Source organism: Equus asinus, chromosome 2 (genome assembly GCF_041296235.1).
Source record: "Equus asinus isolate D_3611 breed Donkey chromosome 2, EquAss-T2T_v2, whole genome shotgun sequence".
NCBI lineage: Eukaryota > Metazoa > Chordata > Mammalia > Perissodactyla > Equidae > Equus > Equus asinus.
In genome coordinates, this window is record NC_091791.1 from 168,494,392 (window position 1) to 168,519,747 (window position 25,356).

The 25,356-nt window shown below is 56.7% G+C and overlaps 3 protein-coding genes and 1 long non-coding RNA gene across 9 annotated transcripts; 2 read left to right on the forward strand and 2 right to left on the reverse strand.

The window, feature by feature from the left end:
- Positions 1-2,196: 2,196 nt before the first annotated feature.
- EFS (embryonal Fyn-associated substrate) lies at positions 2,197-10,053 on the reverse strand. Of its 2 annotated transcripts, XM_014856289.3 has the most exons (7): positions 9,890-10,053; positions 9,537-9,647; positions 6,402-6,680; positions 6,098-6,238; positions 5,280-6,002; positions 5,035-5,124; positions 2,197-3,426 (listed from the first exon to the last, which is right to left on the reverse strand). In XM_014856289.3, exons 1-7 carry the CDS (start codon positions 9,905-9,907, stop codon positions 2,992-2,994), a joined length of 1,797 nt encoding a protein of 598 aa, XP_014711775.1. In that variant the 5' UTR covers positions 9,908-10,053; the 3' UTR covers positions 2,197-2,991. The 2 variants fall into 2 exon arrangements, with proteins under 2 accessions (XP_014711775.1, XP_014711776.1); XM_014856290.3 differs by lacking the exon at positions 9,537-9,647 and having other exon boundaries at positions 9,890-10,021.
- An 839-nt stretch (positions 10,054-10,892) lies between these two features.
- On the forward strand, positions 10,893-21,584 carry IL25 (interleukin 25). Of its 3 annotated transcripts, none has more exons than XM_070504081.1 (4): positions 10,893-11,024; positions 17,744-17,916; positions 18,197-18,438; positions 20,774-21,584. In XM_070504081.1, the coding sequence occupies exons 2-4, from the start codon at positions 17,908-17,910 to the stop codon at positions 21,027-21,029; spliced, it is 507 nt and encodes a 168-aa protein (XP_070360182.1). In that variant the 5' UTR covers positions 10,893-11,024; positions 17,744-17,907; the 3' UTR covers positions 21,030-21,584. The 3 variants fall into 3 exon arrangements, with proteins under 3 accessions (XP_070360182.1, XP_070360181.1, XP_070360183.1); XM_070504080.1 differs by lacking the exon at positions 10,893-11,024 and adding an exon at positions 14,621-14,757; XM_070504082.1 differs by lacking the exon at positions 10,893-11,024 and having other exon boundaries at positions 17,781-17,916; positions 18,197-18,414; positions 20,774-21,167.
- Positions 12,019-22,122, reverse strand: LOC139044536 (uncharacterized). The gene is made up of 6 exons (XR_011501515.1): positions 22,059-22,122; positions 17,856-18,098; positions 17,534-17,587; positions 16,484-16,654; positions 16,028-16,203; positions 12,019-12,560 (listed from the first exon to the last, which is right to left on the reverse strand). It is a non-coding gene; the product is annotated as an uncharacterized lncRNA (long non-coding RNA).
- Positions 21,871-24,904, forward strand: CMTM5 (CKLF like MARVEL transmembrane domain containing 5). 3 transcript variants are annotated; one of them, XM_070504085.1, is made up of 6 exons: positions 21,871-21,974; positions 22,349-22,544; positions 23,481-23,633; positions 24,144-24,236; positions 24,434-24,518; positions 24,619-24,904. In XM_070504085.1, the coding sequence occupies exons 2-6, from the start codon at positions 22,419-22,421 to the stop codon at positions 24,630-24,632; spliced, it is 471 nt and encodes a 156-aa protein (XP_070360186.1). In that variant the 5' UTR covers positions 21,871-21,974; positions 22,349-22,418; the 3' UTR covers positions 24,633-24,904. The 3 variants fall into 3 exon arrangements, with proteins under 3 accessions (XP_070360186.1, XP_070360185.1, XP_070360187.1); XM_070504084.1 differs by having other exon boundaries at positions 21,969-22,013; XM_070504086.1 differs by lacking the exon at positions 21,871-21,974 and adding an exon at positions 21,997-22,250.
- Positions 24,905-25,356: the final 452 nt, after the last annotated feature.

The following is a 25,356-nucleotide window of genomic DNA, read 5'->3' on the forward strand; positions in this document are numbered from 1 at the left end:
CACAGGGACTCAAACCCAATACGGCCAAGACCACGCTCACGCTCTTCCCCCCTGTAACCTGCTTGTCTTCTAGTGCTTCTTTCCTCAGCAAGTGGCACCCTCGTCATCCAGTGGGGGCCAGATGCTCAGGTGACAGCCCTTAGAGCACCCTCTGCCTTACCCCCATGTCAAATCCTTTACAAAATCCTCTCTATTTTACTTCCTATACAGTTCTCAGATATTCTGCTTCTCTCCATCTCTACCACCATTAGTCAAGCTACCTGTTACACAGACTGCTTTAGCCTCTGAATTTCCAACTGGTGTTCTGCATTGGCTTTGTCTCCATCCCCTGCCCCCATCTGTTATTTATAGTGCAGATGGAGTGATCTTTTCAAACTGCAGATCTGTTGATGTCCCTTTCCTAGTTAACAGCCTTCAATGGCTTCTCCTCATCGTCAAGGCAAATACTAATATCCTCCGTACCTTGTACATGGTCCCATGCTCTCTGCAGCTCCATCCCACTTCTCTCTCCACTCTCTGCACTCCAGTCACACTGGTCTTTGAGTTTTTCTGATGCCACAGGGCCCTTGCACAAGCTGGTCTTTATGCCTAGGCTTCTCCTCTCCTTTTAGTCAAGTCCTCCTCATCCTTCAGCTGTCAGCCAAAGCATATTTGCCTCAGAGAAGCCTTCCCTAACTCCTAGAATTGCCAATTAAAGTGTGATCGACAGACCAGCAGCACCCATATCACCTGGGAGCTTGTTAGAAATGCAGGCTCTTGAATCATCTGTTTTTACCAGATCCCTAGGTATATGTACATTAAAGTTAGAGACATATTTCTCTAAGAGATTTGATACCTTATAGGGACTTTATTCTCTAATCTCAGGTGAGGGCTGGAAAGGAGTGTCCTGACAGTCTCAGACAGGAAATCCATTCCCTCTTCTCTCTACCAGCCTCACTGCTAATTTGTCTCCTCTGTTCTGAAGTTTTCCAAATACGGGAAACTCTTCTAATGCATTAAGCAGCCTCCCATCACTTCCCCTACCCCACATCATTTCAGCATCTCTTCAGGATTTACTTTGGTGCTGTCACAGCCACAGTCCTGGGGGATTTATTTGTCTGTGTCCTTGTGTCTATCCAGGAGTTATAATTCCTTAGCTGTATGTGGTGTAGGGCTGTCGTATGTCCTTATTAGGGCCTCACAACAGCTCTGAGACCACGATGATCATCCTCACGTTACAGATGGAACTGGGACTGAGGGACTGACAGGATGCACCTGTGGACACATAGCTACTTGGAAGATCTGGGACTTGCACTGTGACCTCTGACTCTAATTCCAGGCTGACTTCTTGAAATTCTTTTTGGAAGATGATGGAGGATGGCCCCTGTTGTAAGTCTTCAACATACAGGGTGAATTTTGGTGACCTCAGAATCTGGAAATGAGTTTTCTTTTGAGAGTGAAATAAGAAAGAAAGAACCAAAATGGAGGAGGCAAGTGCATAGTGGGTGCCATGAGACTAAGATCCTGACTAGTTTGGGGTGCCTCCAATCCAGTCAATGGGCCAAGGTATCATCTTAGGAAAACACAACTGAAGAAAAAGGACCTGTGGCTTGGGCTTTTTCCCCTGTGGTGAGTGGCTGGAGTGATCCCCCATCCAGGCCATGGCTCATCAAGTTCACCAGAGCCCTGAGGACTATGGACTCCAACGCATTGCATTCCCCTGTCCCTCCACTCCTCTAAAAGATAGTGTCCAGAAGGACGGCCAGCAGGAGGCCCAGGAAGGGGTGTTTAAGGACTGGACTCTTGGGGTTAACCTAAAGGGGAGGGTGCCCTGGCTGGCCCGCAGCCCTCTCCCGTTGGCCAGAGCTGTCCTGTGGTGCAAAGGGGAGGATGGGCCTTTAGCAGGGGGGAGCTCTTCAGGACGGCACCTTTCAAGGCTCGTGTGGCCACCCTCTCCACATGCGCACCTCTCTAATGACATCACCTGACAATGAGGTCTTGGAGGAAAGGCCCGCCAGTCAGTAATCAGTGTCAGCCTTCCTGGAATGCTAGTTCTCAGGCCCTTCCTGTTTCTGTCACCCTTGGGGTTTTGGCTCAGGTATCAGCCCCCAACCATCCTGGCTAAAGTCTCCTTCAGCGGCCTCTCCCTCATCTAGTTAGCCCTTCACATCACCCTCTTTATTTCCCGTTGCCAGCAAGTGTCAAATCTGTGGCAGATTCTTTATTTACTTATTTTAATTGACTTGTTTATATCCATCCCACCCCCACGATGCACCTTCAGACCTGTGCCTGGCACGTCATGGGAGCTGAAAATGCGCTGAAAGAACAGTTGTTGAAGAAACAGCAAAATTTCCCCAAAAACCCTACAGGCATCCTGCCTACAGCATGTGTCCCATTGGGCTGAGGGGCATGAGGCCCGCCCCATCCAGGCTCCCAAGAAGCAGAGGCAGGGAGCCAGACAGCCGGGTTTATTGACGTGCGTGCCCAGTGCCCGAGGGCCAGCTCTCTCCCGCCCTGGCCTCTCCCAGACCTTCACATTCTGGGCAGTCAATTCCCTGCCCTTGCGCTCAGCTGACAATGAGGCACTGATGTTCTAGAGCCAAGAAACAGGACAAGAAACGGGCCCCGCGTGGCCCCAGGTTTCAGCCACCTGATTCTCTGTGGGGCCAAACTTCCAGAGGTGGGTGGCAGTGCAGTGACCAAGAATCTCCACCCCAGGCTGAGGGAGGGGGAGAGTCCAGTTCCTCCCTGCCCTGGAGGGCAGGGTGCCTGCCCCTGACAACGCAGGGAATAACATTAAATATAAATAATTTATACAAAATGGCTCGTACAAAAAGCTGCGGGGTAGGGGGAGGAGCCACCCCGGGTGAGGGACTGAGATGACTGGAAAGGGCGGAGAGGGAAAGAAGACCTCCACCACTCCCTGTCCCTAAAATAGAGCCCCCCAGCCACCCCAGGCCTGGAGGGGAGCTCTGGCAGGCAGGGAAGGGGCAGAGTGGGGCCAAGGGGCCCTCAGGGGGCCAGATTGGTGAGCAGGGTGGTGAATTGCAGGGCCCGCCCTGCCAGCTCTGCCACACACTGTGCCATCTCTTGGGCCGGGGGGCCTGAAGGGTAGCCCAAGGCAGCCCCCTTGACGGCCAGCACGGTGGCCTGCAATGCCTGGCCCAGTGCTGTTCCTGCAGCCCCGACCTGTGCTCGCAGTGGGGCGGAGGCCGCCAGCCGGCCCAGGGTGTCCCCAACAAACACCAGGCGGTGAGCGGCCACCACCACCCGCTTGCTGTGGGGCACGAAGAGGTGTGGAGGCTGGTTGGCCTGGATGCTGGCCATCAGGGCCGCCACGGCCGCCTGGAGGGCTGAGTAGTGGCTCTGGCATTGCCCTGCGTAGAAATGCAGTAGCTGGAGGTCTCTGGCGGGCAGGAGCAGCGGTTCCCCTGGGGACAGGGCCTCCTGAGGGTGAGAGGGGCGGTCAGTGGGGACACTCTCATTACTGCCACTTCTGCTCTGGCTTCCTCTCTCCTTCCCTCCCTCTGTTTCTCATCCTGAGTGCAGCCTCTATAGCTCCTAACTCTGCCATCGGAAAACTTGATTCCCATAGCGAGCGGCAGGAAAGTGCCCAGAGTTGATGTCAGACAAATCTGCATTCAAATAACCTCAAACAAGTCTCTGAACTTCTTTGTTTCCTTATCACCAAAATGGGGAATCTGGTACTGCACTGCCTGATACAGTCATGTGCTGGATAATGGCGTCTTGGTCAACGATGGACCGCACAATGGGCCTGCCGTAAGATGAGCAACAGAGCCTCGGTGTGTAGTAGGCCGTCCCATCTCGGTTTGGGTAAGTGCGCGCTAGGATGTTCGCACAATGAGGAAACCACCTAACCGTGAGTTCCTTGAATGTGTCCCGTTGTTAAGCGACACATGACTGTATCAACGTTATTCGAACCACATGTGTAATTTTTAAATTTTCTAGTAGCCACGTTAAGAAAAGTAAAAAGAAACTAGTATATTTTTTCTAACTCCAAATATTAAAAATGTTGTCATTTTGGGGCCGGCCCCGTGGCCGAGTAGTTAAGTTCGCGCACTCTCCTTTGGCGGCCAAGGGTTTTGCGGGTTCGGATCCTGGGCACAGACATGGCACTGCTCATCAGGCCATGTTGAGGCAGTGTCTCATGTGCCACAACTAGAAGGACCCACAACTAAAATATACAACTACGTACTGGGGGGATTTGGGGAGAAAAAGCAATTAAAAAAATTTCTTTTAAAGTCATTTTACTATGTAATCAATATAAAAATGGAGATTTTCTTTTCATACTAAGTTTGCAAAATCTAGTGTGCATTTTATATTTACAGCACATTTCAATTCAGACTAGCCCAGTTTTGGGTGCTCAACAGCCACAGGTGGCTCGTGGCTAACACAGTGGATGGTACAGTCCTGGGAGCTGCCTCCTGAGGCTGCAGTGAAGATTAACGGACACGGGTATATAGAAAGAACAGATCATGGCACACTGTAAGCCCCATACGAGGACTATGATTATGATCAGTGTTGACCCATTACAGGGTCCCGCCCTTGGGACATACCGATAAATGGTAGCTACTGTGCTTAGGACCACTCTGGACAGAGCTGTGGAGCCTGCCTCACTTTCCTGAGGCCCAGAGAGATTAACAGGTGGCTCCTGAGCCCTGGCTTCTTAGTGGTGGAGCTGGGATTAGGGGCCAGGTCTCTTAGGAGCCCAGGAATTTACAGTTGGAAGGAGCCTCAGCAGTCACCAGCCCAGCTCTGACCCACAGTCCAGAAATTCTGCTCCCTGGCTGCTTTGTTTCCTGACTTCTCTCCAACACATTCTTTCCCCTCTTTCTGAATTCCTGATACCTTTTCTAAGTTCCAGCTCCTTCCTGTTGACTAGTAACTCCTCTCTACCCTACTCCTCCCCTTTCACAAACTCTCCTCCCACCCTAATCTATTTCCCTTGAGGGTTCAGTGAAGAATACGCCTCCCTCCAAGGTGCTGTTCCCCCTCCCCTGCGCCCCTTCTCCGGCACGAGCCCTGCAGGCTTACCTGCTGTTCCGGCGGCGCCCCCTCCAGCAGTTCGGGATCCCCCGTGATGGCCTTATCCAGGGGCCTGGATCCCTGAGCTTTATCCATGCCCTGCAGGAGGGGATCAGGGCCTCAGCACAGAGGTCTTCCAGCCCCTCCCTGCCCCGCCCCTTCCCCAGGTCTCTTCCGCCATCAGAGTCCCAGGCCCTTGACTCCAGGTCTGTGAGAGCCCCGGTGCAGGCCGGAGGGCTCAGGAGGCAGCTCACCTTCAGGTGGACGTAGTCGTACTCCTCGGCCAGCGGGATGCCCTCATACTCATTGTGCTGTCCTGCTGGGTCGTCCTCCACCTCCTCGCCCTCTGGATCCCCCTCCACCTTGGGGCCCCCGAAGCCAGACAGGCGGGGCGGGGGTGGGGGCAGAGGCCGGTCCTGGATGCTGCCCTTCCGGCCTGGAGCAGGAGAGGGAGCCGGGGAAGGGCTGGGGGCCTCAGGGACAGGCAGGGCAGGCAGAGGGCGGCGGGACAGACTCTCAGCTGAGGGCAAACGCGGCCTGTGTGGGGTTGGGGGGCTTCTGGCCAGAAGCAGGGCCAGAGTGTCCTGGTCATTGGAGGCTGAGGCTCCTGGGGGCTCTGGAGAAGGGGGTGTCTCTGGCCCCAGCAGGGGCACGTCGTAGATGCCCTCGTCAGTGCCCCCCCCTTCCCCGTCTGCTAGCAGTTCCTCAGGCGCTTCGTACAGGTTGAGCAAGGCCGATGCCCGTTTCAAGTTGGAGGGGGCGGCGTAGAGGGGGGGCCCTGGTTCCCGGCCCCCCTCCCACTCCAGATCCGGCTCCAGCTCTGACGGGGGCTTCGGGGCCAGAGGCACGTCATAGGGAGCTTCGTCCTCTCCGGGAGGCCGCAGGGCAACCAGCGCCACAGGGCGGGAAAAGGAGGCGGGGGAGTCATAGGGGCTGCTGGTGGGAGCTCGGAGGGCAGCAGGGGGCACGTCGTAGACCTGGAGAGGGAGCAGTTCGTCACCCTCAGGCTCAGCAAGGGGCCCCCTGACAGCCTCTGTTCCCTGCCCGATGCACACAGACCTCCGGCCCTCACCTCCAAGGCGTCTCCAGGGGCAGCCAGTTGGGTCCCATTGCCTCTGGGGACCTTGTAGATGGGGTCAGGGGAGGGCGGGCAGGGTCCAGCTGGAGGTCCTAAGGTAGGACAGGGCCGAGCTGGGGGTGGTACCACATACACCTGGGGGATCAAGACAGGTGGGTGGGTCAGGAGTGGGCACCAGGGACAGATGACGTGTGCCTCAAAGGAGCTTAGCCACCTTCCAACCCCCTCCCTGCAGTCAGGGAAGAGCTGCGGTCTCAGGGCTCTCCCGGCTTGGGGGCGAGAGGGCTCCAGGTCTCACCTCCTGGTCCTCGTTGCTGTGCTCTGGGGCTGGAGATGGTGAGCCAGGCTGGGTTGGGGGTACCTGGGAGATGCCGGGCTTGGGTGCTGGGCCAGCAGGAAGGAGCTTCACTCTGTTGGCGGGCACAATGCCCTGCTGGCCATGCAGGGAGCACAGGCACCAGCCGTCCAGCCCGCCAGCGCCCTCCCTCTGCAGCACCCGTAGAACGTCCCCTCGGCGGAAGGACAGCTCCTGGGGGGACTCGGCAGTGTTGTCATAGAGCGCCCGGGCCAGCTGGGCCTGGTGGGTGAGGTGGGAGCAGGGAGAGGGGTCTTCACACACAGATCAGGTCAGGTCACCCCCTGCTCAAAACACTTCAGAGCTCCCCATTTCCCTCAAGCTAAAAATCTGACCTCCTGACTCAGCTCTTTGTGACTGGGCCCTGCCTCATCTCCAGCTTCTTCCCCTGCACTCTCCCTCTTCCTTTCTGTTCCTTGAACTAGGCAAGCTCTTTCCTACCTCAGGGCTTTTGCACCTTCTGTTTTCTTTACCCAGAATGCTTTTCCCCTGACTGGCCCTTATTCATCCTTCAGTTTTGCTTAAGTTTCCCCTTCTCAAAAAGTTCTTTTCTGCAGTCTTCTCCCCAGCCCATTCTGTGTCTGTCTCCACCCACTGTTTCCTTTATAATACTTTACACTATTTGCCTGTTTACTTTTTTATTATCCATTTTGTCCCTGACACTAAGCCCTGTGAGAACAGGGACTGCTGTGTTCCTAGCCCTGCCATAGGGCCTGACTTGGAATCAGTCCCCAATAAACCTACATTGAAAGAACTTCCTCCAAAGCCTCATGAACACAAGGCAGCCCTGCTAAGGTCTCCCACAGAATCTCCTTTACGTTCTCGCTTCCCAGGCAGCATCCCCCACAAGCAAAAGGTTAGATCAAGCAGCTGCAGAGACCCCTCATCCTGAGAGACGGGGAGAAGGCCAGCCCGGACAGTGCCCAGGCCGAGGGAAGAAAACAGAAGCCAAAGCAACTGTTTTGTTCTCAGTCTGAGCAAATAAGGTTCTACCGGAAGAAGTTGAGTTTACCATGGAGAAGAGAAAAGTGTATATGCCTCTGTGTGTGTGGGTGTGTGTATGGAGCGGGGCTGGCGGACCAACCAAGAGCATTTACCAGCCTGTTTCCAGTCCTGTCTGGTGGGGACATCTAAGCTTTTACTTTCAAGGGTCATACGCTCAGGTAATAAGTGACAGGTACAAGCAAAGAATATGTATCCAGACACCTTGCAAATCGTTGCACTCATCACCTCATCTCATTTAATCCTCACGACCACCTTAGGTGTGAGGAGCCGTCCTTCTCCCCATTTGGAAAGGAAACTGACCAGAGAGGTTAGTACTTTGCTCAACAACACACAGCTGGAGCAGCGTGATTTCCACCTGCGGCTGTCGGATTCCGAGCCCGCCCTCTCCCTCACTCCTCAACTACTTCTCCACAATCACCAACACAAGGACCTACTTTCTTCTTATCATAGTAACAGAGCTTCAGTCTAGAGGGTCTATGACTCAATCATGACTCAAGCGCATGTGCAGTCTTCATTAAACCCAAGCTCCCTTCACAGGGCTCTGGTCTCACGAGGTCCTTTGGTAGAATCGAGCTTAAACCACTCACAATATCAAAATCTACTCTGCCTCAGTTGTGTCTGTTAATGACCGCCCCTGGCAGCAGGACCTCGGGCAGTGGTGACGGAGAGCAGGAAGGCAGGCAGTACTGTGCAGGTGGCCTTGTGGGCTGACTAATTCAGTAGACATCTCAAGCTAAAGGTCTCGGGCAGGCTGGGTTTGGCCTGCAGGCCCTGGTGGCCACGTGTCGTGTTGCCCTCAGGCGAGAGGCTGTCCGGCCCTTCATGACTGGGTGACTTTAACAACAAACAGACTTCTCCTCTTGCCTGATTCCAAACTCACCAAACCATTTTCTGATTATATTTTGGCTTCTAAAGGATATTGCCCCACAGAAAGAAAACCTGCTAACCAGATGATGCCCATTCCTGGCTAGCTCGGCACCTTGCTTTCTAACTGTAGATTCTAAGCGTTCTGGGTCTGTTCTGCGGTAGACACACGTGGGGTGGGTTTGAGTCCTGGCTCTGCCTCTTTCTAAGTCTCACGGGATCATTCTGAGGACTGGATGAGATAATGTGTCAAACAATAAGGACAACGAGGACGAGGACAAAGCTTAGGGCCAGTAAGCGCTCAATAAATATTGGCTGTTATTAGGATCCTGAGTCTAATTACCATAAATACCTCTCCACACCCACCCTCTGGGTGGAAAGGAAAATCGAACTCCTGGGACTACAAAGCTGACCGGCCCGGCTTCGGAGCCAGCATCTTTCCGTCAGAGTCCCCCCACTATTTTCAGGACCTCTCCTGGCTCCGAGCTAGGGTCTTCTCACCATCACATAGTTTGAGGAACTAAAAGGAGTTCGGTCTGAGAAGGAGTGGAACTCGAACTCGTCCTTGAGGGTTACGGGAGGATGTCAGGAGCTACGCTTCTCTTTCCAGCCTCACAATCCTCCTTCCCAGAATACCCTTCAGAGGGGCCAGAAAGCAAGAGGCAGCCTCGCCTTTCCTGGGAAAGGGTGGAAGGGGGCCAGGATTGCTTGGATTCAGGCTACAAGGAGTGCAGGGCAGAAAGCAGAGGTGGGGCTGTGGAGAGCTCCTCCCTGAGTTAGGTTTGAATTCTGTCCAATGGGGCCAAAGCTGTGCAGCTCACGATGTCAGAACCCAGGCCAGAGCTGCTGTTAGACTGATGGATGTTGGGTGTGGCCATCCCTGCTCTACCCCCTCCTCAGGGGCCCAGCTGACTTGTGAGGGAGTGGCTGCCTTGATTGGGGTGGCAGTGGGCCACAGGCTCTCCGGGAGGCCTCCTCCCACTGTCCCATCTTGCCAGCTGTCTCCTCCCTTTGTCCCCAGTCCCCGGAAAGTGGCCAGAGGCTGGCTGACATCACCTCCCCTCCTCCCTCTATATTCTCTTTCTCCCTGTCTGATCTCCCTCCTGCTCTATTTCCCCCCTTTCCTCCATCCTTCCTCTAGAGAAGGGCCTCTCCCATTTCCCTGGAGCCACCTCTGTTCTTTCAGCTCCCTCCCAACCTTTTACTTGCCTCCCAATCACAAGCCCCTGCCAACCACCAGTGGCCATCTGTTCCCGCCCATAAAAGAGCAGACAGGACTCGGGCTGGTCTCGCCCCCTCCCCTCCATCCAGGGGCAGCCTCTAGAAAGAAAAAGAGGAGAATGGAGAGGGGGGCAGAGAAGGGGGAGCCCAGACCCAGAAGGAGCTAGGGGTGAGGAGTGGGAGGGAGAAGGGGAACAGAAGTGAGAGGCGGGGGACACAGGCTCCTGGAGAAGAAAGGGACCAAGGAGAGAGACAAAGAGAAGGCGGAATAAAAGTGACAGGAGTGCAGGGCAGGCTGTGGAGGTCTCTGCCCGGCAGCCTCCTCTCCCTGGGGGACTCACCGACGTGGCTACCGCCATGGCCTTGGCCTCGCGCGCGGCCTGCTCCGGGCCAGGCTCGGTTTCGCTGACTTCAGCAGCCGCTGCCCCGCACCATGGAGGCGGCCCCCGGCTGCGGCGCCTGAGTCGTGGCCTCCGTGGAGGTTGGAGGAGGAGAAAGAAAACCCACAAAACTCCCCAAATGGGAGGCAGCTTGGCCGGGCAGGAGGAGGAGCGGGGCGGGCCGGGGCGTCGCTGCGGGACCTCATCCAAGGGCGCGCGCTCTACTGTCCCCGCGGCCTCCCGAGGGCCGCAGGGTTGGCCAGGCCCGGGGGGCTGGCTGCCCTAGGCCGCGGGGGAACCCCGGGTCCGCATGGGCCGAGAGCCCCCTTCCAGGGCCGGGGCCGGCGAGGCGGCGGGGGCTGGGGCTGCGCTCGACGTCTCTGCAGGCCGCTCAGGGCGGCCCCGAGGGCAGGGAGAAGCCGCCGGGGCGGTTGGGCCGGACGAGCGAGTTCAGGGCCCACCCCTCCACCAGGGGGCCGCGCCGGCGAGCGGTGCTCCCAGGGCTGTGGTCGGGGCCCCGGGCGCCGCGGCGGCCCCGCTGCGACGGGGGCAGGGAGGGAGGGGGAGCGAGAACTGCGACGCTCGTCCCTCTTCAGACTCGCCCAAGTTGGCGAAGGAGGCCGGGCTGGCGCCAGAAGCCCCCGAGAGCGCGGCCGCTGGGCTGGGCTGCCCGGGGGGCTGCTTTCGGCCCGGACGCTCGCAGCTGCGGCGGAGAGGGGGGTGCGCTCTCACGCACTCGCCCTCGGCCCGCCCGGGGATCCCGGGGCCCCGCGACGGCGCCTCGCAAGTCGCACGCGGCCCGGCTCGAAGGGGCGGGACGGCCTCCCAACGCCGCCCTCCTCCAGCCTCGGCGCGGCGCGCGGGGCCGCGAGCTCCCCCGCCTCACTGCCCTCCCCCAGGCGCCGGCCCCCCGCCCCGCTCACGCGCACCCTCGCAGGGCCCCCCGGCGCGCCCCAGAGCTCAGGGCAGCTCCCCGTGTCCCTGGGAAGGGAGAGAAAGGCCACAAAGCAAAAGGAGGAGCAAAGAGGAGGCGAAGGAGGGGTAGGGGTCAGGGTCCTGCGGACTCGCCTGGAGGTGGGGGGCACTGAGCGGGTTGGTAAGTCTCCAGGGTCGCGCGTGGCCTTCAGGCTCCCCCCACCCCCCGCTCGCGGCTCCCCGTCCCCGCCCCCCGCACCCGCGCTCCCACTCCCTCTCAGTGCGGCTCCTTTCTCCTCCCCCGGGCCCTCTCCGCTCCGGCGCGGGGCTCGGTCCTGGGGATTAAGAAAGGAGGGAGGGGAAAAGGGAGGGGAGGGGAGGGAAGGGGCGGAGGAGAAAGGAGGACGATCCCTCCGAAGGCGGGTGTTGAGTTTCAGCTCGGGACCCTCGGGCCAAACTGCGCGTCCCCTCCCGGCCCCTCTCCTCGGCGCCTTCTTCCTCCCGACGGCGCGGCGGACCTCCCCGCGGTCCGATCCTCTCCCTACTGGGAGCTCCTGTCCCCTGCCGCGCCCCCGCAGCCCCGCGCCTCTTTCTGCCTCCCTTTTATTAGCCCCACATCTGTCTTTCCCGTGGGAGGGAGCGCGCTCCTCCCGCCTTTCTGGGGTCCTCAGCGGAGCCTCTTTTCTCCCTTAGCGTTGTCTCTGCAGGGGTGGCAGGGTTAGCCTGGCCGTTCCTGCCGGGGACAGGCCGGGGGGTCTGGGGCTGGACGGGGACTCTGGCCCTGGCGAGAGAAGGTGAAGCCTGAGCGTCCCAGAGCTGCGGGCGGGCGGGTTGTGCCGCCTCTTACACTCCTCTGCCAGTCTGGGCCTGTCCCCTGCCCTGGCTCTGGCTCACTTCTGCTGTCACGAGCAGGAGTGGGGACTGTGGGCCCATCAGGGCAGGACTCTTTCAGCGGAGCTGGATCTTCGCTCAGGAGTTTCAGCTGGAAAGACAGGCGATCTCGGGTCGCACGCCTTTCCTGCACTCTTAACTTCTTAGTGCGCGCTGCCTGCCTCCAGCTACCCCTCCCCCTGGCTCTTCCTTTGGGGGCACACATCAAGGCCTCCAGAGGCTCTAGGGAAGCCTTCCTTCTTCCGTTTTTGAGGTTCCTGGTGTTTAAAAGTGAGAGGCCAAACAGGATTGAAAAGCTGTAGTGTATTTTCAGTGTTTACATAGAACAAATTAACATTTCAAACACATGGAACAGACAAGGACTCCATGTATAACGTCATTTGGAGATAACATCAGAAGTCTAATTTAAGCCCCTTTGTGAACCTGGGGCCTTGGGCACATGCTCCCCTCCTCCCTCCCCACATTCCACAGGCCTATAATCTAGGCATTTCCAGGAGGGGAGGGGGAACACCTGTCCTGGAGCCTTCCCCTCCCTGCTGCCTGGGCACCTATAAGAGCCCTCTGCAAAGGGGAAGGGTGGAATTTATGGGTGGAATAGAGAGGGATTCTGGGGTGAATATGGGGATGGACAATATTGGTTCTGGGCTTGGCTCAGAGATGGGGTGCAGACATGGGCGTGGGGCTGGGAATCCTGTACAGACCTAGGCTCCCTTAGGACGTAGAGGAACTTTTAAATTTCCAGATGCGTCTGAAGGGAGAGCTTCCCTATTCCAGCTCCATCCTGGTCCAACCTCCTTCAGACCCCAGCCCTGGCAGGCCTGGCTTCCTGCAAGACAGACATTCAGCTGCTGGAAAGTGACTTGATATGATCTCTGCCCAGGGGACTGCCAAGGCACACTGGGGTCCAAGATGGAGGTGGGCGGGAAACCCAGTTCCCAAAGATGAACGCTCTGACTGGCACCAGGGGGAATAGATGGAGGCCAGAAAAGGCTTAGCAGGAAATAATTGCTGGGACCAGGTAAAATGGTGGTTTGGGAGGTGGGTGATGGGGCTCCCTGCTCAGAGCTCAGTGCCTGGAGAAAGGTAGTGGGGGGAGCAGAGAGCAAACCTGACGGAAGACAAGACTGTGCTGCTGGCATGCCCACACATGGAATGGAGCTAGTCGGACTGGGGAGTGAATCCTGGTTTATTAGCTGGGTGACCTTGGACAAGTTATATAACAGCTGAGTCTGATTCCTCATCTCTAACAGTCACTTCGGTGAGGAGTGCCCAGCACAGTGATGCCCTCCTGTCTTTTCAACTTCACCTTGGCTCCACCCCCAACTCCCCCTAATTGTGCTTTCATGAAAGCTGACAATGTTTCTTTGTCCAGGGCAGAAGGAGCCTTTTCCCTGTCCTTATGCTTCATCTCTGCCCTCTCCTTCAGAGGAGTTAAAGGTGATTCTAACCTGTTCAGGGAGAGTTCTGGGCTCTAGGCAAGGTTGGGAAAAAGCCAGGGTGGGCCAGTCACTAAGACTGTGGGTGGGTGGCAGCCTCAGGCAGCCAGGCCCTCAGCTTCGGGTCTTGCCCCTAACGTACTCAAGGGGTAGAAAGGAAAGGAACCCCTCCATCTGGCTTTCTGGGTCCCAGGCTTCTTTCCCCTTCCCAGCAGCGTCCACTGGCTGGTCTCTTCCTCTTCCCCCTGTGCCTTCCTTGACCTGTTCTGGTCTCTCCTGCTAATCAGAATGTCTCAGGTGCTCACAGATTCTCCCAGTTCTCCTCTAGAACTGGGAGTGCCTGGGTTCTAATCCTGATTCCGTCACTAGCCAGTGACCTTGCAGGCTCCATGACCTCTTGGAGCCCCTGCTTCCCTGTCTGTGAAGTGGGACAACTATGGAACCGACCACGTGAGCTTGTTGTGAGGGTTCAGAGAATCCTGAGAAGGTGCCTGGCCCATGATGAGCAGATGTTGGATCAAAGCAACTGTCAGGATTGTTATTTGATGCCAGCGCTGTGCAGGCAGCAGAATGTTGAGGCGAGGGTGCCCGCCCTCGAAGAACTCACATCACGGATATCATGCTTGATTCTGGTCAATACCTTCCCACTGACTTTGGAATAACAACCAAATGCTCCACCGCAGCCTCTAGGATCCTATGTGATCTGGCCCTGCCCACCTCTTCATCTCATCTCATCCTGCTTTCCCCTTAGTCTTTGCTCTCCATCCCCACTGTCCTTTCTGTTTCTCAAATACGTGGAGCTCTTCCCCACCTCCAGGACTCTACGTGCCCTGCTCGCTCGGCCTGGACCACTCTTCCCTTTTCCCTCAAACGTCAAATTCTGCATCCTCAGGAAGGCCTTCCCTGGCTCTCCAAGTTAAAGTAGCCCCTCCGTCTTCTCCCTCCCCCTCATAACTGCTTATCTCCTAACACTGTTTCATTTTCTTCATACCACTTATTATTATCGGAAATTGTCTTGTTTCCATGTTTATCATCTGTCTTCTCCTTAAATGTAAGCTTCACAAGGCAAAGACCTTATCTGGCTCGCCCTCCTCTGCATTCCCAGGTTTTAGAATAGTGCCTGGTGTGTAGTAGGTACTCCATAAATATTTGGTGAATGAATCAATGGACAGGGCTGCTGTGACTGGAGGACGAAGCTGAGTAAGCCGAGGGCTCTCAGTGGGGAGGCACGGGGCACATGGTGGGGGAGGGAGTCGTGGGGCTTCTTGTCCTGTTCACTCTGATTCTCTGGGAGTTTCCCAGGCCAGCCTGGGTTCTCTTTGAAGGTAGGCTTCTGAGCCTCAGCATCTTTGTAACTAAAGGGGATACTACAGGTAACTAGCAACCAGTACCATTTTCACCCACCAATCCTGGGGCATGGGAGCAGTGTTCTGGAGGCCCCCATCTGGGCAGGGCATTCACCCTTTAGTTGCTGGACCACAGGGAGGTTGTGATGGGGTTGCCCCAGGGCTGAGGACAACATCAATGTACCAGCAGAGGCGGAAGTATGGCGGCGTTTTAACCACCGGTGCCTCCATCTCACATCAGGTGAGTGTGATGAGCTTCAGCAGACCCTGCTGAGGCCTGTGGTTTCAGCTCTACCTCAGGAGCCGAGGTCCAGAGCAGCTAAGCTGGTTGGTGCTTTTGTTTTCGTCTGGATTACCCCACTTGCCCCCCAAAAAGCACATACACACTTCTATAAATGAGGAAAGAGGACCAGAGAGGGCCCACAGTCTAAAGCTGATCAGAGGCAGGGTCAGGACTTCCTGGCAGCAGGTGGGGATTTGAATGTCCTTCTGAGAAAGGGCAGGACCCCCATATTCTGGCTTCCTGCAAGCCTCTTGAGCCTTTCGTGGTCGCAGGTGGGAGTGTTTTCCACCCCTACGTCTTCCCTGCCCTTTCCTGCCAGGTGCACGGCGCTCCTCCCAGCACTCCGGGGTGGGACTCCCAGCAGGTCCCCTCTGGTTGCCAGGTCGGGTCCAGGCAGATGAGCTCACAGTGGAAGGCACCCTTGATGTCAGGTGCTGGGCGAACTTTCCTTTGCTTCTGCCTCCACCATTGTCCCCTTCGCCACCCCCGTCTCCCCACACCCCCAGGGATTCTGTGGAAGCCGACGTGACTCAGGGATTCCAAAACTAGTCACCCCAGGAGGAAAACCCTCTGGAAAATGTTTCTCATGGCAGGGAGTCACCCCAAGGAGTTCCACAGAGATGCCACTGAGATAAGGGCAGAGCCTAAGCAAACGGGAGGACGCAGGGGGCGTGTGGCTCAGAGCACAGGTTCCCGGGTCAGGCCTGATCATCACGGGGGGGAAAGGCCAACCCTGGGGGAGACTTGTGCTTGGAGGGGCCCTCCCTCTGCCTTTTGGGGCTTCCTCAGAGGAGGTCCCGGTACAGAGGTAGGGGGACCCCCCAAAGGCCTCTCCTAAGGGCAACATCCTGGGCAACAAATGTGGGTCCTTTTGCAGCATCAGCAAATGAAACAAGTAGCTGGGGTCCCTTCCAGCTCTTTCGAGCACCCCTCCTGGATGGGGGCCAAGATCAGGGGAGCTGGGCCAATGTCAGGCTCTGAGGCTCTGATTGGTTTGGGGGAGACCCATAGGGATCCAGCTCTTCTGGAAGAGCACTGCCCCCTCAGAGGCTTTTCTGGGGTTAGGGTCTTCTCCGGAACAGCAGAAGCCATCCTGGGGCCACATGCCAGACCAAAGACTGGGGAATAGGAAGCTGGAGCAGTGGACCCCAGCCAGCAGGGCAGGACGCCTGAGTGGGCAGGTGAGAGCTGTCCCAGCTCCAGCCCGGGTGAGTGGGAAAACACTTACTGAGGGGGCTTCCCTTTCACATGCAGTCGACCAGGGGTCAGCACAGTGTGGTGCCTCCACGCCAGGAGCTCAGATGTGGAGTTGGTCAGGCTGGAGTGGAAAACTGGCTCTGCCTCTTCCTAGCTGTGCAACCCCGGGGAGGTTGCTAAATTTCTTTGGCGTCTTAGTTTCCTCACCTGTAATATGGGGATAATAGTTTCCATCTCATGGTTTATTGTTAGGATAAAATGAGCTGATGCATGTGCGGGGCTTGGCACCAGCCTGACACATGACACACAGGAGCTGAGGTCGTGGCGCGTGGGAGTGAACGGGCGTGGGGGGCTCAGGGTAGAGAGCAGGGGGCGGGGTGAGGTGTTCCTGACCTCAGGACTCTTCTTGAGTGTCCTGCTCCCCCAGCCACTGTCTGTTTCCCCTATGTCTGCACCCCACCCTCACTTCTGGCCCCCCAAAACTCACCAGAGCGGCTTCTCTCCCATTCTCCAGCATGCCCCCTGACCTCATCCTTCCTCTGCTTTGGGGCCACTTTGCCATAAAACCTTCGAGGGATTCCTCCTCACCCTGCACTCTGGGTGATCCCTGGTTCCCGTTGTTTATGTCCTGAGTCCTTGGTTACCAGAGGAGTATTTTCTAAGGGAAAGCACATGCAAATCAGGAAACAGCGTTCTAGAGACGATGTCTGTGTCTGAGTGTGTTGGGGAGGGGGGTCAGGGTGGGGGTGCGGGGTAACGGGGAAGGATGAAGGGAAGGGAGGGAAGTAGGCTCTGGGCTGCTTTCAGCACTGCGCCTCCCAGGTGAGGTGGCCCCTGGCTGACCGGCGTCTTTGGGGTCAGGCCCAGCTCTGAGCACACATACCTGCTCCTGGCCAACAGTGGCCCATGGAGCTGGGGGGCTGAGGCTGGGTGGGCTCACCCCATGGCCTGAGAGTGGCAGCTTTGCCTGCTATGGCCCTTGTCCCCAAGGCCCTGTGAGTGGGAGTGGGGACAGGCTGGTCTTGGAGCTGGGACCTCCCTGGGTCTGAGGTGAGGCTGCCGGTGCCTCTCCTCTTCCTGGTGTCACCTTCTCATTTGGGCAATGGGACAGTAACCAGATCTTCTTCCATAAGACCCTGTGCATCCAGCCAACAAGCTATGGGGTTGGGGCCTTTCTGTGGTGCTGTGGGGTTAGGCCTATATCTCTAGCCCAGAGGAGGTCAGGAAAAGGGCGGGGATGGGTCGGAGTGGCCACTGGAGAAGACAAGGGGAAGTTAGGGAGTCAGTAAGGGACAGTGGAGAAGAAGTCATAGATGAGGAGGTCATAGAAATTGGGGTCATCCAAGATGAGGAAGGGGGCAGAGAACAGAAGGGTTGAGGGTCAAAGGAGATAGAGGGGAAATGTTCACTAAGGTGGGTGATCAAGGGAAGTCTGAGAAGGGGAATGGTGGAGACAAGGCCCCGGGTGGGAGCAGCAGAGACCACGGAAATGAGGCCTCTTAAAGATAGGCCAGATCTGTTCCCTAATTTTGGGTACCAAGCCAACCAGCTCCCAAAGGCTCCAAATAGCAGGATACTATTGCTTTGACACCTGAAAAAAAATGCAAAGAACAAAAGTTTACCCAATACGCTTCCAGGGTAACAATAACGTTAATCACAACTTCCATGAACATTTTAAGCAGCTTTTGGAAACACTTTCAGCCTTCTTCTTTTTTTTTTTTTTTTTGGTTTTGTTTTTTAATCTCAGGTCACTCCCTCTAAAGGTAGTGGAAATAAATTTGAATAAACAAAACAGGTTTGCTGAAAATAAAACCAGGACTCCTAGACTGCTCCAGTCAGCCTGCTCCCACAAGGCCTACCTGTCAGCCAGTGTGACACCAGGGCTGGACCAGCAGCAGAGCAGCATCCGGCATGTACCAGGTGAGGGTGCAGTGGCCTGGCCAGGCACTGACAGCTCACAGGAAAGGAGCAGAGAGTTGCTGAGGGTGGAGGGAGGCTGGGCTCCTAGTTTTGGGGCTGGGGACCAGGTGGAGGCTCGAAACCAGGATCTCAGGGAACCGCTGGGGGAGCTGCACTGAGTTTAGATGAGAGCGGTTCCCCCCCTGGGAGGAGGAGGGAAGAAAAGGAGAGAACCAATATTTTCTGTACTGAGTACAGATTTTACATATATTATTTCATATGATCTGCCATTTTCCCACAGGTGGTTGTGTTTTTGGCAATGGTCATGGGAACCCCCACCCTCAGTTTGTGGCACAAGGAATGCACCCATTGGCCCAGCTGCTGCCCCAAGAAAGGACAGGACCCCATTGAGGAGTGGCTGAAGTGGAGCACTGCGCACGTGCCTCCCCCAGAGACTGCTAACCTTGCCCACCACCCAGAATCCTGCAGGGCCAGTGAAGACGGACCTCTCAACAGCAGGTCCATCTCCCCCTGGCGATATGAGTGAGTCTGCTGTCCCCTCCTGAATGCCTGCACGTGTGCTGGTCAGGGTGTGTGCCAGGGCCAGGGCGGTTCCACCCAATGCCAGCCTACCTGCCCCCTTTTATCTCGGAGAGGCCATAAATATTTGGGTGTTAGACAAGGCCTAGCCTGGGTCCTAGCTCTGATATTTATTGGGTGACCTTGGGCCAATTACTCGAGGTTTCAAAGCTCAGTTTTCTTTCATCTGGAAAATGAGATAATACCCCATAGGCTAATGTGCAGATCAAATGAAATAATATATGTAAAATCTGTACTCAGTACAGAAAATATTGGTTCCCTCCTCTTCCTCTTCCTCCTCCTCCTCCTCATTTTCCTCCCCTCCTCCCCCTTTTCTTCTTTTGTCCCTACAATGGCCTTGTTTTTCTAACTAAAATATCAGAGAATAATGATATGATACAGTCACGAAGCATCCCAATACTAAACACTACTGCCTGGCCGTGATTGGGTTGTAATGGTGCCAAGATAGGGAAACCGTCAATGCCTGGGGGCAGCTGGGTGGCTGAAGCCTTGGGCTGGTTATCTTTGATCATGAGCAGTCTTATTTTTTCACCCAGTGTGCCACACAAATATTATATTTCTCTATTTGTGCCATGATGTAAAAACTATTAGGAAGCACTGAAATTGGGACAATGACACCAAATATTAAAAATTAGGCCCTTAGGGATCCCAAACATATTTCTCCTTCTGTCTTGTGTCCTCATGGGCAGTGTGTGTTCCCACTCCCCGTTAAGTCTAGTTCTGTGTTAGCCCTGGCTTTGGAGATGGATGGAGAAGCTCAGTGGGGGGCGGGTGGGGGGGGGGGCGTCAGCTCTGATTGAGACTAGATCTGGGGTGGAGACTCCAGGTCACTGTGCTTTGAAGTGGTCTCAGAAGGCTGGCTGAGGGGCCGGCCCCGTCGCTGAGTGGTTAAGTTTGCGCGCTCTGCTTCGGCAGCCCAGGGTTTCGCCGGTTCGGATCCTGGGCGCGGACATGGCATCACTCATTAGGCCATGTTGAGGCGGCATCCCACATACCACAACTAGAAGGACCCACAACTAAAATATACAACTGTGTACTTGGGGGGGGTGGTTGGGGATAAAAAGCAGAAAAAAAAGAATAAAAAGAAGATTGGCAACGGCTGTTAGCTCAGGTGCCAATCTTTAAAAAAAAAGATTTTTTTTAATGTTGGCTGGGTTCTGGGCTAAATTCAAAGAGGTGGGAACCCCTTTGGGGAGGCCGGGTGCTAGAGGGCTGACTGGGCTGAGATCCAGACCTCTTGTTGGGAGGCTGTGAACCCCTGATAACCATTTGGCTGGTCTTCCCCAAAGTGTTTTCTTTGCAACACTCATCCCACAATCTGCTCCTCAGAAAAAAGTGACGATGTCAAGTAAGTGTGGGAAAAGATGCTCCAGCCCTCACCCCTTCAGGATTCACAATGTACTCAGCACATTCAAGTCTGGAAGAAAAGAAAGTCCCAGAAAGGAAACCATTAAACTCAGAGTTTCCCAAACTCATTTGGCCACAGACGCCTTCTCTTGCAGGATACTTATTAGGGAACCCACTTTGGGAAGGGCTGCACTAGCTGAGCCCGGCTTGTGAGGGCTTGTCTGTATGGAGAACAGCCTTACAACCCAGCAGCTGTTTCCTGCCAGCCTTTGGGGGTCCCAGACCTTGGGATCATCTACTTTTCAAGTTGTTTTTGGCCATGAAGTCCTTTCAGAATAAGCCTCACCGTGCACCCTTGTGTGTGCTTATAATATGTGCGTGGGAAGTGTCTGGAAGGATGCGCAGGAAGTGGTTGACAGTGGCTCCCTCTGGGGTCTGGGAGTGGTGGGGAGACACACTGTTAGTCTTCACTTTATACTTTTTAATTCTTGGGTGTAAGAACAGGTTTTACTTTTATAATAATAATAAAAAAAAACCCTGAAACCGTAATAACAATTACAAAAAAGAAGCCTCGTGCCAGAGCCCAGCGTGTGTATCAGATGGAAGGCGAGCTGGTCTGGCGAGGCTCAGCCAGGAGGCTGCTCACCTTCCCCGGCCTCCCCAGGGCTCCCAGGACCAGTTGGAAAGCCGCTCTTCCATTCTCCACATTTGCTTACAGTTGGGGAAAATAAGTCTGGAGAGGAGGGGGTGACTTCTTCAAAGTCACACACAGCTGGGACAAGAAGTCAGCTGCCCCCCCCCCCGCCCCCCACCCCCCACATTTCCTTCCTCTGGCATTTCTCCCACCTCCCCCAGGGCTCCCTGCTTTTGGCCCGTCCCCTGTCTGCCCTGCCAGCCTCCCTCCCGGGCCTGACGAGTGCCACCCCCACAGGTTGGACAGGGACTTGAACCGGCTCCCCCAGGACCTGTACCACGCCCGGTGCCTATGTCCGCACTGCGTCAGCCTGCAGACAGGCTCCCACATGGACCCCCTGGGCAACTCGGAGCTGCTCTACCACAACCAGACTGTCTTCTACCGGCGGCCGTGCCCTGGGAAGCGGGGCGCCCACGATGGCTACTGCCTGGAACGCAGGCTCTACCGCGTCTCCTTGGCTTGCGTGTGTGTGCGGCCCCGTGTGATGGCCTAGTCGTGCCACCCGTGGCCGGTCCCTGGTCGGAACGCTGGAGCTGGGTGTACAACCACCTGCCACGGTGAGCCAGGACGCCTGAACGCTCAGCCCCTCCAAAGCGCCACCTGGTGCAATGGGATCGTGGGACAGGCTGGGGGACTCGGGGGCAACCACACTTTGCACTTTTGGGAGTGGATGGAAATGCAGGGTGAAGCAAAGGGAGCCCAGACTGCTATGGCCTCTGGAAGCTGGTGTCCTGGCATTTCCTCTCGGGAACGGTGTTAAATCTGCCCATTTCTGGAGGCCACCACCTGACTCTCTTACTTTCCTCCCATCCCTGACTGCCCTGGTGTGGCACGTGGACTTTCTTGATATTTTCCCCATTGCTAATGGAGAGCCCCTCATTTCATTTCTTCATTTGTTCATTCATTCATTCATCAACCACTCAGTGAGCATCTACTTTGCACACATCCTGGTGTAGTTACTAGTCTTTTGGCATGGGCAACTCTGAGGAAAAGGCTGTTATTGAGCATGGAGAGACTTATCCAAATAAATAATCTGTATTTAAAAGTGGCCTAATTTGTCTTCGGCATCCCTGGTGCCTGAACAACTTGTGGTCCCCAGCCGGCTCCCTTCCTGTCCCCTCCATCAGCTCTCACCTACTGCCCTCTCCCTCTGCGCTCCCGAGTTTCCGCTGCGGCCTCCCATCCCTCCCCTTCTCTGGCTCCCTGGCCCGCCCCTGAACACCGGGGTGGGGTCCGGCCCCCCTCCTGGCATGCTGGAGGGACAGAGGCCCATTGAGGCACTGCAGCAGGCACACAGCGCCCCCTTGTCCCCCCAACAATCTGCCTTTGTCCTCAGTCTTGGCTGCTACAGCTCGGTCTTGGGGGTGCTGCCTGGGCCGGGCTCCAGCTCCCACCCTCCCTAAAAGGAAAAGAGAGAAAGGACCGGGCCAGGAAGAGGGTTAAGTTTAGGGGAGGGGGACATAAACTTCAGGCTCAGGTCCTTGGGGGGCTCCTACCTAGTCCAGCCCGTTTCTCAGCTTACCTCCCAGCTCCTCCCAGTTTCTCCGTGGATCTCCTCCTCTCCCCTCTCCTCCCTTCTCCCCTTCTCCAGGCTTGGTTGGGCTCTGACCACTCCCCTTCCTTGGCCCTCCCCTCTCCTCCCCATGTGCCTCCTGGGGGGCTGGTGCAGGCCCCGGCAGGGCCACTCTGGGCAGCTGGGTGAAGGCCCATCTGGGTGAGCCTCCCTGGGCGGCCCCACGGCAGGCCTGCCCGCTTCACTTTCAGGTTTCTCAAAGTGCCTTCCTGCTCCTGTCTGCTTCCCCATCCTGCCAGGTTTCCGTCTTCCTGTTTCCCTTCCTGGGCTGGTGGCAGTGGGGGGCTGTGCCTGGTGGGCCCCGTGGAGATGCTCAGTGCTTGGGATCGCCGGGACCGGCCCCCTGAAGAGGGGGCAGCTGCAGGGCTCCAGGGCTTCAGCGTGGACAAGACCTTCCTCTCCTCCCTCAAAGGCATCCTGCTGGAAACTGAGCTGGTAACAGCCGCCTCCCCACCTGGTGCCTCCATCCCTCCCGGGATGACCCGCTGCTCCCCTCCCCCAGGGCTCACCCCTCGGCAGGCTCCCTTCCCAGGCTTTCTGGACCCCTCCTGCGCCTGGCCACCCCGCCCTCGCCCTCGTCTCCTGCCCTGCCTTCTTGCTGCCTCTCCATCTGGAGGCAGTTACTGAAGGCTCAGCAGCAGCAGGAAGGAATGAAGTTAGAAGAGCTTTCTGGGACCCGGGGGGAGTGTGAGGCACAGGGATGGGACGCCAGCCTGTCTTTCCCTGGGCTCTAAGATGGCCACTTCTTGGCCTGTCTAAGAAGTCCAACTATCACAAAGCTTCCTGCAGCCCCATGTTTATCCGTCGTCCACTCCCCACGAACATCTGTCCTCAGGAAAGGAACTTCCCCATGTCACTTAGCAAGCCCTTAGTGTAAATGCCATCCTATGTCGCCAGAGCTTCAGGGACCCCCAGAGTCCTCCGTGGAGCATCTGCCTCCTATGTCTTGTCTCTCCGTATGGAACCAAAGGCCCTTGGTGCTCGTTAGAGGAGTTTTAGGCATCTGGGGGTGGGGAGAGTATTATGGGGCAGCGGGGCTGCTGCGGGCATGACCCTGGGAGCTGGCGTGCACACTGTACTCTGTGCATCAGCGGGAGGGACACGTCCTTCGTGGATTCCTTAGAATGGTGCCCCTGGAGCTGTGCAGCTTGGCCAACGGCTGCGGCTGCTGGGACCCCAGGGCAGGGGCGGCCTGGGCTGGCAGAGGCGGGAGGCTGGAGACGCCCTGGCATGTGGCTCTCACCACAGGGATGGGGAGACCTCCAAGGCGGGTGGGGGGGCCAGCCAGGGGGAGCTCCCGAGGAGGGGAAGGCAAGGCCTGGCTGTGCCTGTGTCCCCTGCCTGGCAAGCTCTGTACACTCCGTCCCGCAGGCCCTGACCTTCATCATCTTCATCTGCTTCACGGCTTCCATCTCGGCCTACATGGCCGCAGCGCTGCTCGAGTTCTTCATCACGCTGGCCTTCCTCTTCCTCTACGCCACCCAGTACTACCAGCGCTTCGATCGGCTGAACTGGCCCTGTCTGGTGAGGGATCCTACCTCCCCCACCTCATTCTGGTCTCTTTCTTCTCTGAACGCCAAGTCTCCCTTTCCTCTCCCAGCCTCTCTCCTTTCCCTGGGTCAGTAGGGGGCCCAGCCCCCACACTCCAGCTGGGCTTCGCCCCAAGCTGTGCCCCACACTCAAAAACTGCTGTGATCTACACTGATCTCACAGCTACTGGGTCACGGACATCGAGGACGCACATCCCTTAGGTCTGCTCTCCCACTCACCAAAGGTCTGGCCTCAGCCCCAGTCCCACCCCAGGCCCCTGGCTTCTCACCCTGGTCGCTCTGCACTTATCTTATCCCTTCCCTGGGGAGCAGTGTGGGCCTCTCTCCTCTTTCTCTCTCAAGTGCTTTACATTGCGTCCAGGGATATCTCCACGTAGAGATTCACAGTACCTGAGGCCCAAGCCACTGACTAGCCTAGAAAACCTCGGGGTGATGCTCCCCTGCCCTCTGACTGCCCTTTGACCCTGCATCCCTGACCCCCTAGGACTTCCTCCGCTGTGTCAGTGCCATCATCATCTTCCTGGTGGTCTCCTTTGCGGCCGTGACCTCCCGGGATGGAGCTGCCATTGCTGCTTTTGTGAGTCCAGCCCCACGCAGCTCTCTAGCCCCCCGAGCACCTCTGCCTGGTGGTTGCACACTTTCTGTTCCTCCCCCAAGTCCAACCAGTGCCCAGGGTTCTGGCTCACATCTTGTCCCATACCACCCGCCTCCCTTTCCCTAATATCTGATGGCCTGATGGCCTTTGTTGTGCCATCCCTGCCCCTACTCCTACAGGTTTTTGGCATCATCCTGGTTTCCGTCTTCGCCTATGATGCCTTCAAGATCTATCGGACTGAGATAGTGCCCAGGGCCACCCAGGGTGAGTGGCTGTGCTCTGGGGAGAGGAGAGGTCCCCTCTACCCCCTGCCCCAGCTACCCTATCCTGACATGCCCTTCCCTGCCTGGCTCCATCTTCACAGCGGACCAGCAGTGACCCTGGGGCTACCTGGCTTCCGGGCTCAGCCAGACAAAGGGGACGATGAAGCCCAGACACATCTTTGGATTTGCTGGCACCCCAGCCTACTGCCCCCCACCCCAGGCCTGCAGAGATGGAGCCTGGTCTGAGAAGTCACCGGGGACTTGTCTGTGGAGCCTGGCGCTCTGAGATCTGGCTCCTGATGAAGCTCAGCCAGGGAGGGGGTGTTGTGGAGGGAGGAGGATTCAGGAGGAAGCTCGTCATTCCCAAATTAAAAGATTCGAATCCTACTGGTGAGTCTTTTTCTTCCCCAGAAATTAGGCAGGTCAGGCATGCCAAGGAGTATTCACGGAACTGTTGCCTGGAGCAGGTCATGGTCCCTTCTCTGGGACCAGGGTGAGCACTGAGGACGTGGGGGCCTAGACTGAAGATGCTGAAGACGTCCCTCAACACAAAACTTCTGTACCGCAACTCTCAATGTACAAGGCCACTTTGTGGTGTGCCTGGTGGCTGGGCATCCGGAGTTCTGTGTCTGAGAAGGCACAAGCCTTCCCGATGTGAGTAAGGGCCCACCACCATACCTGTGCACACACTTAGTGGGTATAAGGCGAGGTGCTTCCCAGGGGCTTGTGTAGAGCGCCCCCTTGTGGTGTGGGGAGGACTTGGCCCACAGGCCACATGGGAGAAGTCAGCCTGTGGCACCAGATGAGGGTGGAGATTCACAAAAGGCCAGCGCTGGAAG